Source organism: Falco rusticolus, chromosome 8, assembly GCF_015220075.1.
Source record: "Falco rusticolus isolate bFalRus1 chromosome 8, bFalRus1.pri, whole genome shotgun sequence".
Lineage (NCBI taxonomy): Eukaryota > Metazoa > Chordata > Aves > Falconiformes > Falconidae > Falco > Falco rusticolus.
The window spans coordinates 27,785,442-27,799,787 of record NC_051194.1 but is presented as its reverse complement, the minus strand read 5'-3'; the positions used below and the strand labels follow the sequence as shown (position 1 = coordinate 27,799,787).

The following is a 14,346-nucleotide window of genomic DNA, read 5'->3' as shown; positions in this document are numbered from 1 at the left end:
AGACCTTGCTGTAGAAACACTTTCGTAAATATAAGATTACATTGAGTTGTAGGCCATAAATATGTTATCAAGGCAAAGAAAAGTCTTTCTGAATGCCATAAAATTATGAAGCAAAATCTTTCATGTAGTGAGAGCAGATAATTTATCAGACATCTAAAAATCTCTTATACTTTTTTTAATAAGGTGAAGGTAAATTACAAAAAAAAAAAAGAAAAAATCAATAGCACACTCAGCAAACCAGGAAGAAATATCATCCCTTTGCATTTGTCATTTTCATCCCACTATAGCCAATTGAGAAATGAAACTTTTAATAAAGTCTTTTTCTAGCTTTACATCAAGTACAATCTAGATATACACATTTTTAAAGGCAGAATGACATCATAAATTCTGTTTCTGTGAATGGTAGCTAAGTTACGATTTATCAGGTCTACCATCCTGTAACTGCAGTTGTTCTTACTATTAAGAAATTAAAAGATTAAATTCATACCTCCAGTATCAGAGAGCTTGCCTCTGTATATTTTGTCCTCTACCACATCTGTCCAGTACAGTAAACTCTGACTGAAATGAAAATCAAGTGCTATTGTATTTCTCAAACCAGGAACTAAGAGGCTGTAGTCACGTTTGTGAAGATCAATTTTTCTGATCTCATGTCGAATAGAAAAAATTATGAAAGCCTCAAATGGATCTGGAAGCAGAAGATTATACATGTCAAAAGAGTAATAAAGAAGACACTGATACATATCGATATAAATGACAAGTGGAATAAGAACAACAGAATACTTTATCAGGAGAAACAGATGATTAAAACAATTCGTCTTCTGAGAAGGAGTCTTTCAAATACATTTTCAGTTCCACAGACTTCTCACTCCCTTCCAGCATTATCTTTGATCACAACTACAGATATTAAATGCTAAATTTGGGAATATCAAACTCAACTACTGAACAATATTTTGTAGCCCTACTACAAGGAGTCCATAATTAGAGGTTTTAAAAGTCATGTTATCAAAACAAAAAATCTGTTTTCTCAAAAGTTCCAGAAAAATTAATCCATTAAATTATACAAATTTTCAAATGCCAGTTAGCTGAAAGAACAGCTGAAACAATTTACTAGAATAGATACAATCTTCCTTTCCAACATATATAATGTACCTTGTGTTTTCAATTGAACTGCTTCAAAACAAAAAATCCTCACCTCAAACTATCAAGCATGGAAATGAACATTTTTTGGTTTTGAATTATATATAATTTTATATATATATATATATATGTAATTCAAATTACCATTAAAGTTCTTCTTCCTCTGTTATTCAATTAATTCTAAATTATTTGAGCCCATGAGCTTATATAAAGATTATATATAAGTGTCTGTAAATGCTCTCTGCATAGGTCAACCATACTATAAAATTGATTTTTTATTATAGTTCTTACATAAGTTAGATTACGGAAAGCTTTTTCAAAAAAGCAGCTGTGTTAATAAAACGAACACGAAAGACAAAAACTGGTTTCTGTAAACTGTTGAATCAGCTTGGTATATCCACTTTAATAAGAAAGTTTTTCAAATCAATCCTTCCCTGTCAGAAAGTAGCTTGCTTCCCCCCCCCTCCCCCCCTGTTCTTTCTCCTGGAGGGAAACACAAATGATACTTAGGTTTTGATTTTCCATATGATTAAACCTCCATTTTGTATTAAAAACAGATTATTGGCGCTTTATGGCAATAAGCAATATTGCATTGTTCTTCTAAAGTATTAAAAAAAAAAAAGTTGCACAACTTTTCACCAAATAGATGTTTATATACCTCTTTTCAAAAAGATTAATTTTGCATTCTTCCCTTGATAACCACTGCACATACAGATTAAATTATCTATTATGTTTGAAATTAATCAGGTACCTCAGTAGAGCTATGTTTCTCCTCTTGAAGTACTTGTTCATAATCTGGCTTGGACTTTCCAAATGATCCTCCTATTTGTTAAAGCAATGAATGACTTTCTGTAAAGCCAATTTTTCAAAGCTCTGCAGTAGTTAAATTATTTAATGAAGAACAGGATCACTGACATTAGTAGCTACTTCACAAGTACCAGTTATCTGAACCGGAGAAACACTTTAATAGCACTTCCCAATTTCTGATAAATTGTCAGCTATTATGCAGGAAGGAGACCACAGGCTACTGGCATAGCTTTTTTAGGCAACTCCAATGCATAAGAATGCACATGATGGACATCAGCAGTAGCTTCTTTTATGTTTCTCAGTAATTAACAACATAATGGAAAAAAGGAAACCTAATCAATCTGTGCTATGTTGGATGGGATATTTTTTCATTCAAAGTAGAGGAAGTCTAGCTTAAGCTACACGTAACCTGCGGTGCAAATTATCAAGTACACTGATGAAAACGATTTAAGTTCAATGGGATCTTGACAAATTTAGGGTACAATACTCAAGAATATAAATCAACAACAAGAAATGGTACAAAAAAATGACCATTTTGTTTATTTGGACATTTTGGTTTAAATGAGCACATCATATGCTGCTTTTTCTTCTCCTCATCTTTCTTAACCTTCCCATAACAATGCAAAGATGTAAATTAAGATCCTATGTTACTGTGGCTGGTATACAGTCAAGTCACAGATGTGATACCACATAAAAGAACATCTGACATTGTGACACTGCATTGCAGTGCAAAATCTCTGGAAAGAATCCTGAAAGCAGACAGAAACCAGTTTGACATAGGTTCGTCTATGATAAAGCTACTCATATATAGCCAAATGGATAGCAGTAATTAGTGCCTGGCTGGTGAGCTGCAAGCCAGAGTCCAGCTGCCACTCTGCTTTACATAATGTAGCAATCAATCATTATAGCCTGGATGACTGGAGCCTAGAATTTTACTTGATACTTTCTGACCTCCCCTATTATTGTATATGTAGTAAGTATCACATTTCAAGTATAATAAGCTGCATAAAATTGAGTATATAAGTCATAGGATACCAGATCTCTAAGAAAGAATCTAGAAAATTTCACCAACAATGGCATGACACTAAATAAGGTCAATTCAAGGTTTGTACTTGAAATAAATATGACACAACCCTTCCACTCCCTCCCCCCTAAGCTTTGGTGAAAACAGTCTACAATACTGTACCCTGTTCTGAGCATGGCTCATAACGAATGTGGATCAACTACAGGAATGCAAGAGGAAATCTGCTAGTTTTGTAAAAGGTCTAATGAGCATGTCCTGCAAGGAAAACAAGGAACAGTCTGGAATCACTCAGTCTAAAAACCAATGGACTAAGATGATGAGTGGAAGCACATAAAATTCTCCAAAGACTTAAAAAGCTGATGAATTGAAAATGGGGGGGGCCGGGGGGGCAGAAATCTTGTTTTCGAAATATAAATAAGTATGCAAAGGATTAAAGGCTTAAACTGGAGCAGGAAGACTCAGACTTGAAAAAAATGCAATCTTAAGGCAAGTGAGACACTGAAACATCTCACTCTTGGGAAACCTGGAGTTCACAACTGAAGGTGTCTTGAATGACTTTGAAAGCAGATAAACAGCAGATAGGCTTTGATCTTCCTTCCAACCTTATCATTCAATGACTCTATAAAATAAGCTATATTATAGTGAATTAGAATTTTCAGACTGAATCAAATCAATTTTATTTAAGGTTCTGCTTCTATCACCCTAGACAACAAAAAATTGATGTTATAATCCCACTTGATTCTTCTTCTGGAAATTGCAAGCATATCCTCTTGATTTTACCAGTTGATTAAGATTCTTTTCATAAAATCTCACCTTACCTCAATTCAGTGTAATGGTTATTTATTCCATTCTTTAAAGCTTTTTTGTTTGTTTTATAAGAAAAGTAATTGAAACAATTTATTAGAGAAAAATCATACATTTCTGAACCTTCTGATTTCATGACTGCACCAAGGTTCTTTTACCATGTAGGTACATGTATAAAACATGACAATTATATGAAAATTGTGTCATATATTAGTAAGAATAGATACAATACATGAAACTACATTAACAGTTGTAAGAACAAGCTGTCAGAAACAATTCTGACAGAAAAAAACTGTCTAAACAACATAATAAAGAAAATTGTATAGAAAGAATGCTTCACCTTTTCCAGTGGTTTTAATTTAAAATTCTTTTTTGGGAAAAATGCTAACTAAAGCTTATTGTTTCATTGAAGCTTACTGTAAGAACAGCAGCACAGCAAGCAACCTACATTGTGCTTTTATGAAATTTGCCTCAAAGGAAAATCATAACTTTGTAAAGAGTTCTGAAAATAAGCTTCATTAAAAGTTTGACATTACTTCAGAGAGGACTGGACTATCCTTCCTTCTTCCCTCCCTCCGCGCCTGCCCCAGCCCCCCCCTCCCTTTTAATACCAAAAGCTATCTGGAAATTTTAACAAAATTGAACCTAAAAGCAGCTAAACCAGATCAAACACAGATCATGCTCTTTTTGCTCTTTTCCAGACATAAATATATATATATATATAGTGATGGGGTTTCCACAGCTTAGAAAAGGTTGACAGCCATTTTTAAACTAAATCTATACTAAGCTAAGTGTTTCCGAGTTCATCTAACTTTTATTAGACCAAATTCTGAAAGGCTGAATGTAAACATGAAATTTAAATAGCTTTCAAGAAAAGTTTTTTTTTTTTTTAATTTAAATACCTTTCAAGAGTTAGGGTGTGGTTTTTTGTATGCTTATTATCATCTAAAAGAATTCAAATGCAGTACATCAGCACAACTTATTTTGAAATGTGTTCCAAGAGAAACTAGAAGAGGAGTAGGAAAATATATAATTTATATTGATTTTTTTATCTGAATAATGGAGCTGTGTAGCATACTCTTAGTTCAATCAATACAAATTTAAACATGGATGAAACATTTAGTCTTTGGGAAGTCAGTAATGTAACAATACACATGCCAGAACAGCAAAAAGTAAACTAGATGAAAAACAAGACGTATGGAAAGTGAAATAACTCTGAAGGATAAAAACACATGAACACTTAAAACCCTCAAGAAATGAACAGAACATAAGCTGAAATAAGGGAAAACAGGAAACTGAGAGAATGACATTTGAAGTGAAACTATAAAGAAGTACTCTTATCAAGCAATTTCTTTCTATATACTTATTATTCCATAACTCATTATACCTCTCATTAAAGTATATGTTATTAGAAGTATATTTAGAAGGAAATTCATTGCATTCCTGTGACACACTATTTGATTATATGTCATCCAAAAAAAGTCACATACGTTACTGTAGTTTCAGCATTCACATTCCCATTAGATATCTGAATGCCACTCAAGTAAATATTCTCACTTTTTCAAAATACTGTAAACTCCTCCATACTAACTTTACATGTCATTGCTCTGTGATGTGTTTGACTGTATATAGGAAAGTGCTCTTTTAGACGGGGAAAAAAAAAAAAAAAAATCTAAGGGCAAGGTAATAATTTTCCTCTGAGTGATTTTTTTTCTCCTGGAAAACAGACTATTAGTTACTGTTCTAATATAATATACAGCTACTCATGGTTCAAGGCATTTTAAATCACTATGGCTATTCTAAAAATTAGTTTATGCCAACTAGTATTATTGAGGTAGTTTGACATTGTGAGGTTTACTATCACAAGATCACTTTGAACTCCACTTTTAACAGGATTATATAAAAGCTTTTTTATTTTATGTTCATTTAATATCTCATGCACAGAGACATAAATGTTAAGGACGTTTTGAGGCTAAGAGATTCACAAATGAGACCAAAATTGTGCTCACTTCACTAAAATGCTATACACACAGTCAACAACTGAAGTATCAGAAAACACTGTCCTTCAGGTATTTACCACACCTTTCAAATGAAATAAACTGAAAGGGGCCAGGTTTATTAGTGACTGCAAAAGCCTATGTCATATTTAGTATGGAATAATTTTGTTGCAGCTTTGATGGCATTAGGATAGTATCTTTATGGTTTTCAAAGAAAGGTAACATTCATCTTTATACCAGCTGACATCGCTAGTCTCAGATCATATATTTAATATTACATTTTTTGAGAAAATATGTAAAAATCAATTTGTAACTTCAGATTCTCACCAACAGCAGTAGACATTAAGCCGAAATATCTCATAGGCCTAAAAACTGAGAAACTGCATTCTCACTTTCTTACATTTCAGCACAAGTAAGCATATTTCACCTAGGGGTTTTCTTCCCCATAGTTTCCAAATACTGGCCATTTCTATTTGTTTTAATTTGAAGTGTGCATCAAGCTTTCCTCCACCAAATTATTAACACAATCTTAAATGCTTTTAATCCTTTCATTTCTGTAAACCAGTACAAATGCACTTATTATGAATGTTTCCAGTAATTAAAAAAAAAAAATATCAGACTGATCAAAAGTCAGTGAGAATAAAACTAGAGCAGTGTCATAAAATAAGAACTTTTAACAGCAATGAAATAAAGCTCAGATATACAGACCCCGCAGTAGTATGCCAGTTAAGCATGATTTGAGTTTACTATCAGCATAGCTCAGGAACATCTGAACAACATACATTGCTGATCTCATATTGTGGTAGTGACTATTTACATATGATAGCGGCAATTATGGAGACACAAAGAATCAATTTGGAGATCATTCCTGAAATCATAACAGTGATACCAGCCTGATGCATGTAAACCAATTATTAATTAATTAAAAAAATAGCTCAAAAGCAAGACTTTTAATTCATGAGCTTTTCTAAAAGCTCTTTAAGAGAACATTCAAGAAATATAGCTCAATTTTAATTATTCATTGTTTTACAAAGAGAAACATTATTTTTCTTACATCCAACAGATATTTTGTCCAGAAGTAAATTATAGACTTCATTACTGGTGTAACAAAGTTCTAAAGTGTTGTGTAAATTAGCCAAACATTGTCAAAACAGAAAGAAAAGAATTTGCCTTTTCTGAAATATGGACCATTAAGTTGGCTGCTAACTACAAAATTATTATCTCAGGTGACTACCAATAGGAAACTTGGGCTTTTATTTCTACCTTACTGATCAAGATTTTTTTCAGGTGAATCATCTGATGAAATGCTGAGTATCTGGAAAAAAATTAAGATTACCTTAATCATGATAGCTATTGAATTATGAAATATCCAAATAAGTGATAGACAATTTGAGAGATATCTCTGCTCAGAATTTATAAGATACTATCAAACAATAAAGATAATAAAGAATAAAAAATTCAAAGAATCCTAAACTGAAATTTTTAAAATCTAGACAGCAAAACCAATTCTATTTTCAGCTCCCTACAGGGGGGAGAAGATACAATGACAGTTTGTGTTGTGCAGATGTGTTTGTATTTTATGCACAAGACTGTACTTGAGAAAGACACCCCTCATAATAGTTTCCAAATCATGCTTCAGTAAATATCAATAGTGGACAATTAGGGGAATGCATTCCCCTCTCCCATTTTGGCTTATGTTGATTTTCTTCTTGATTAGTGAGCTGAACAGGCTTATTGATGTCAAAAAACAAGTACCAGAATGTCGTAGGTGAAAAAATAGCTTAAATTGTGAATGCAAACAGGGAGCAGGTAATTGACTATATGTGTGTGCATGCACGTTCAAAATTAAACTTCTGAATCCTCAAGTAATACTGATCAATCATGATGTCACAGATTGATCCATTTCTTCAAAATACATGGTAAACCTCCCATATTTCACACACACACACACACACACATATATCCCCTGCATATTAAATATGCGTGGAAATCTGTATAGAACTTCAAACAACTTATAAATTATTTTGTCTCAACATTCTCAGAAAGTCTAATAAGCAGTGAATATTGCAACAGCTCTTCATCCTTTATCAAGAATAGGGACATCGTTAATGCATTCCTCATATTGCTATCAGCCCCACATATGGATAATCCAAGCCTATATTTCTTATTAAAAAAAAGGGAAATAACTTATCGGTAAATGAAAATAACAACTATTAACATCTGGCATATTGAAAATGCATTGAACTTCAACTTACCAGTACTAACACAATTTTCTCCATCCTTACTGAGCTTCCAGCCTTCGTAACATGAGCATTTGACAGTATTTTTATGCTGTTCACACACTTGACTACACTTAAGGTGCTTGGTACAGTAATCCATAATCTCACAAGTTTTGTTGTCTATACTAAGACTGAATCCTGAAGGGCAGGAGCACACAATTCTTTCTCCAGGAACCACAGAACATTGATGGCTACATCCACCATTGTTAAGGGAACATTCATCTGAAATAACATGAAAAAAACCCCAACATCAAAGGCTGTGAGAGCTATCAGTTATATTGTATATTCTTAAAGCCACCAGGTCAACTAAAACATAAAAGGCAAACTGTTTTTCACATTTGTTAAACAGTGCTCTAGATTTATTTTTAAAATTCTCTAATTTTAAGTATTCACCATGGCAGCGTACTGCAACTTTTCAAGATCTTAGCATGGCAAATGTACAACCTATGTACATTTTCAGTCTTTGATGCATATTATTTCATTCATTAATAATTAGAGCGTCCATACATGGTCCAAAGACCTTTATAGCTCCATCATCTTTGATAGTGACCAAAAGCTGATGTAGTGAAAAATAAGCATACTTTCCCAAATACTTCCCTTGCCTACAGATGCTTAAGCTTTCAGGGAGAAGGCTTCAAGTGTTAGTCCTATGTATCTGTATCAAAGCAACTTCTTTAAGAAACATGTACAAATAAGAAGTACAAATCAGGTTTTGTCCAATAAGAGCTACTAGACAATACTACTGCTGCGTTCTTTGTGTCAGTGGTCTTACATTATATTCTGCAGGTAATGTGATTTGCAAAGCTTGCTAAATGAATTCAAGGTGATTTGTGAACCTCTAAAGCATCTGAATTAAAAGCATGATAAATTGTGTCTGTGAGAAATTCTGTGACCTCTGGAGCAAAAAAGCACAGAACTGCTCCTTACCTCGTAGTACTACCGATATCCAGGGAATCAATGACAGAGCCAGACTGGTCCATTGTTGCCCTGGAACGCCGGCTTAACTTTTTTTTTTTTTTTGTGTCTGTTCGTGTCTTTTAGTTATTTTGTTTGGTTCTATCAACTCTCTGAAAGTTTTGCTCACTTCTGATAAGATGTATAAAACACAAGTTTTCTACTATTGCAGAAGGATGAACTGAAGAATAATTACTTCCTTCCCAATTAAAACAAAATTAGAGTCCTTCTTGTAACAGTCCTTTATCCAGATTTCAAGTCTGTTATTTTGTGGCTTTTCTTTAATCATGGCAAAAAAAGAATCAAGCTCTACAATCCATCATGCAAACGTGTTGCCCAACAACCCATATTTGTCCTTCAGTTAATGCACAGGTACGTTTGAAAACTAAAAAAAATAACAACTGCTGAAATACCTGCTGACTGATAACACACTGTCTAAAAGTTGCAATAACCGTTAAAAACCAAGCTTCACTCTATATAATAGTAGCCAACAGGATACAGGTGTCATAATGGGCTACTACTTGTAGGAAGATAATTGTCCAAACAGACACAGTACAGAAATAATATAAGCTAACTTATGTTATAATTTCTTTCACCTGGAGTCTAGAGAGCACAGGATTCATAAGCAGCTCTCAGAAGATTTAGGTCTACAACATAATCTTACCATATTCCAGAAGAACACTGAATTTAAGATCCTCTTACAGTACAGTGTGCAGACCAGCAGAGATTAAAAATCTCTCTGCAATATTCTGCAGCAGCTGTTGCCCAGCCAGTGAAATCTACCTTCTATGCTAAGCAACTGCACTAGCCCAGTGCAGGATCTCCTAATAAAGATAGATCCTAGAGGATGAAAATGCTTGTAAACATCTCCAAATGCTTTGTAACAGGATGCTGGAGATTGTAAAACATTTTATGCAAGGTCAGTGAGGGGAAGGCAAGTTGTTGATACACTACAAAAGAATTATATTATTGTCTAAATTTTTCCTACAAATCATGTTTCACTTCTGTCCTGGTTTCAGCTGAGATGGAATTAATTATCTTCTTAGGAGCTAGTACAGTGCTGTGTTTTGGCTTTGATGTAAGCCTTTTCAGTTCCTCAGGCCTTGCTAGCAAAAAGGCTGGAGACGCACAAGGAATTAGGGGGGACAAAGCCAGGGCAGCTGCCCCTAAACAGCCAAAGGGGTATTCCATACCATGGGAGATCACGCCTCGTATATATACCTGGGGGAGCTGGCTGGGGCAGGCAGATCATTGCTTGGGGACTGGCTGGGTATCGGTGGAGGGCGGTGAGCAATTGCATTGTGCACCACGTGTTCCTTTCTTCCTTTCCCTCTGGATGTTATTCTTTGCCCTCCCCTTTTCATTATAACTGTTACTGTCAACATTGTTGTTATTGTTCTTTCATTTTTATTCTATTTCAACTATTACATTTTTCTTATCTCAATCCTCAAGTTTTAAGTTCCTTTACAACTCTCCTCCCCATCACTCTGGGTGAGAGGGCAGTGAGCGAGTGGCTGCGTGGTACTTAATTACCAGCTGGGGTTAAACCACGACAACTTCTTATTCCTTAAACTATCAATATAGTACAATACTATTGCTATAGTATTGTAAGTTCTTTTGAAATGTAGTCATTTTAGCTTTACAGATATTTTATAATAATTCAATTAGGTTATCTCTTATACTTCTGTCAGATTTAGAAAATCATTTTCATATTTTTACTGAACACAGTTTTGCTGAGATAACCCACGTTGTCTGATAGGCCATGAAATCTTTTCAACACTACCAAACACTGACACATCACTCCCCCAGTCATCCCAATGCACTTTTTCATGAACTCTTGACACAGCATTCTATCAACTCACTGGCATCACGGAGAGGTGGTGGGACAGCTCCTGTGACTGAAGTGTTGGAATGGAAGGATCCAGGGTCTTTAGGAAGGACAGGCCATGGAGATGAGGAAGGGTGTCACCCTCCATGTCAGTGACCAGCTGGAGTGCACAGAGCTCCACCTGGGGATGGACGAGGAGCCAACCGAGAACTTATGGGTCAGGATTCAGGAGAGCAGGAAGAGGTGAGATTATAATGAGGGTCTACTACAGGCTACCCAGCCAAGAAGATTAGGTCCTCTATAGGCAGATAGGAGAAGCCTCACATCACAAGCCCTGGTCCTCATGGTGGATTTCAACCACACAGATATCTGTTGGACGGGATAACACTGCAGCGCAGAAGCAATCCAGGAGGTTCTCAGAATGCATTGATGGTAGCTCCTCCAAGTAACAGAGAAGCCAACAGGGAGAGGGGCTATGCTGGACCTTGTTCTCACCAAAAGAGAGCCTGGTGGGGAATGAAAAGCTCAAGGGCAGCCTTGGCCACAGTGACCATGAAATGATGGAATTCAAGAGCCATAGGGCAGCGAGGAGGGTGCACAGAAGGTCACTATCCTGGACTTCAGGAGAGCAGGCTTTGGCTTCCAAGGATCTGCTTGGTAGAGCACCATGGCATAGAGCCCTGGAGGGGGCCCAAGAAACTGGTTAATAGTCAAGGATCACCTCCTCCAAACTCCAGAGCAATGAATGCCAACAAATGGCTTGATGTCCAAGTGGAGACTAGTGACAACTGGCATTCCTCAGGGGTCAGTATTGGGACGGGCGTTGTTCAGGATCTTTTTTGGTGATGTGGACACTGGGATGGAGTGCACCCTCAACAAGTTTGCTGATGACAGCAAGCTGTGTGGTGTGGTCAACATGCTGGAGGAAGGGATGCCATCCACAGGGATCTTGACAGGCTTGAGAGGTGGGCCTGTGGGAACCTCATGAAGTTCAACAAGGCCAAGTGAAAGGTCCTGCATATGGGTCAGGGCAATCCCAAGCAGAAATGCCGGCTGGGTGGGAAGATGGACTGAGAGCAGCCCTGAGGAGAAGGACCCGGGGGTTTGTCAGTGAATAAGAAGCTCAGTATGACCCAGCAACATGCATTTTCAGCCCAGAAAGCCAACTGTACCCTGGGCTGGATAGAAGTGAGGCCAGCAGGGTGAGGGAGGTGATCCTCCCTCTCTTCTCCTGTGAGACCCTACGTGGAATACTGCATTCAGCTCTGGCGCCCCCAACATAAGAAAGACATGGACCTTCCGGAGTGAGTCCAGAGGAGGCCATAAAATACCTAAAGGGGCCTACAAGAAAGCTGGAGAGGGACTTTATACAAGGGCATGTTGCGATAGGACAAGGAAGAATGGTTCTAAAGAGGAAAAAGTTAGATTTATATTAGACATAAGGGAAGAAATTCTTTATTGGGAAGGTGGTGAAGCAACGGAACAGGTTGCCCAGATAATCCGTGGATGCCCCATCCCTGCAAGTTCTCAAGGCCAGGCTGGGAAGAGGCTTTGAGCAACCTGGGCTGGGGGGGGTCCCTGCCCATGGCAGGGGGTTGGAACTAGATGGTCTTTAAGGTCCCTTAAAACCCGACCGTTCTATGACATGAACTCATGTTTTTGTAGTTGGACAGAACTGCAAGTTAGCTTAAATCCTTTCATGTATACCAAAGACATATTAAATTGTTTATCTCGAGGGGTATGTAAGAAGGTTAGTAAATGAAATACTTATCTAAGGAACTATGTTTTCCCCTATCTGAAGTAAACTAATATTTTAAGCACAAACCCAGTATATTTTACATTAAATAAAAATCCTCACATAGGCTATTGTGATAAAATTTCAGTAAGATTAACCTGACAACTGTCTTTTAACAAAAAAGTATTGCTGCAGACAATATACAAAATGATCAGGAAAATGTGTCTAAAAAGTACCACAAAGATCGCCTTCATCAGATCCATCAGGACAATCTCTTCTCCCATTGCAGAGCTTCTCAGGCTGTAGGCAGATGGAGGTATCATTAGCACAAGGGTATTTTGGTGGTCCACACATATAGCCCTCGCAATTATCCTCATCAGACTGATCCTCACAATCAATATCGCCATCACATAGCCACGCTTTGCTAATGCATCTCCCTTGGAGAAAAGAGACAATAAACAGGAAATCAGACTGGAAGCAAACTTTAGAAAAAACCTTCAGTAACATTACACAGATACATTTTTCTTATTATGTTTCTCTATTAATAGTACCTTCCGCTTACGTGAGCAGAAAGATACCAACTTGTACTCTGAAGTATCATCCACATCAATGCTGACAGTCTAATTTTCCAAACAACATCAATCCTAATCATTTTGATGCTAAACAGAAGTGCATACATGCAGCATACAGCCTCATAATATGTTCAATATACCAAATTACACTAAGATGTTTAATTTTTTTTTTTTTTTTTAATTCTGCTTTTCTTCATCTCTCTTAACCTTTACCTTCTACTCCAACAGCCTTCCACAGGAGCAATGTTTCAATGTATGACTTTCTATTAGCATGCATTTGAGAAAAAAAAAAAATAATCTTTCTAGGAATTATACACAATACCTTCCCAGATTGTCAGATGAATGATCATCTTTTAGACAAGTAACTACAACAGATCAAATTCCTTACTTAACTTCAGTTTTATCAAACCAGCACTCAGATAATTTCCTTCACTCCTCAAAAGGAGGCAAAAAATTTTCCACTTTTGTGCTGACCATTACTGTTTAGAGACACAAGACAGTCTCCTGATTGAGAAAGGGGCTTTGGTCTTTAGGAAGCATACTGGCATTAAGTTAGAATCACCCAAGCCAGGTGTTTTAATAGGTGAAAAATAACCAGGATTGTGAATGCTACCACTTACAAGTATGTGTGTTTGTGTTCCTGTCCCAAACTTTTTTCCAATTCTCAAGCACAAAGTTATTAGTTGCTAGCTACAACCAGTAGGGGTTAGTTGAAAATTTTGGCAACACCTAGACTGAACAGAAGCGGCATGTACTTTGTTCTCCAATTAACAAAGAAATAACAGGAAGAATCATTGGCTAGGACTGTGCTTCTGCCTATAAACTACTTTGGTAAAGAAAATCAGGCTGGGATGGGAAAAAAGAAGATACTAGAAATGTCTGAATCCATTGACAGCAATGCTGGTGGACTCCCAGGGACTGACTGGTGATGCCTGAGACTACTAACTGCAAACTGTTGTACAGCACAAACTGACACGACTTACTGCCCACCCTTCCTAGTTTAGCAGTGATCTTCCCAGCAGGAAACTGAGATCGATTACAACTTTGTGGGGGAGGCAAGCGAGTGAGTGTGTGAAATAATCAACCAGGGTAAAACTCTAATATTGCTGGTTCTTTAATACACCTCAGTGTCAAACCTGCAACAACCTGTCTTTTATTCTGCACCAACTATGACATGTTTCAATATAAAATCACCTCAAAAGAGATTCT

The 14,346-nt window shown here is 36.4% G+C and overlaps 1 protein-coding gene across 1 annotated transcript in view; it reads right to left on the bottom strand.

The window, feature by feature from the left end:
• LRP1B (LDL receptor related protein 1B) overlaps positions 1–14,346 on the bottom strand; it is a 379,972-nt gene that overhangs the window by 242,089 nt on the left and 123,537 nt on the right. Inside the window, 3 exon segments of the mRNA XM_037398644.1 lie at positions 488–685; positions 8,025–8,270; positions 12,802–13,002. Of these exon segments, the coding sequence (XP_037254541.1) occupies positions 488–685; positions 8,025–8,270; positions 12,802–13,002 (645 nt within the window).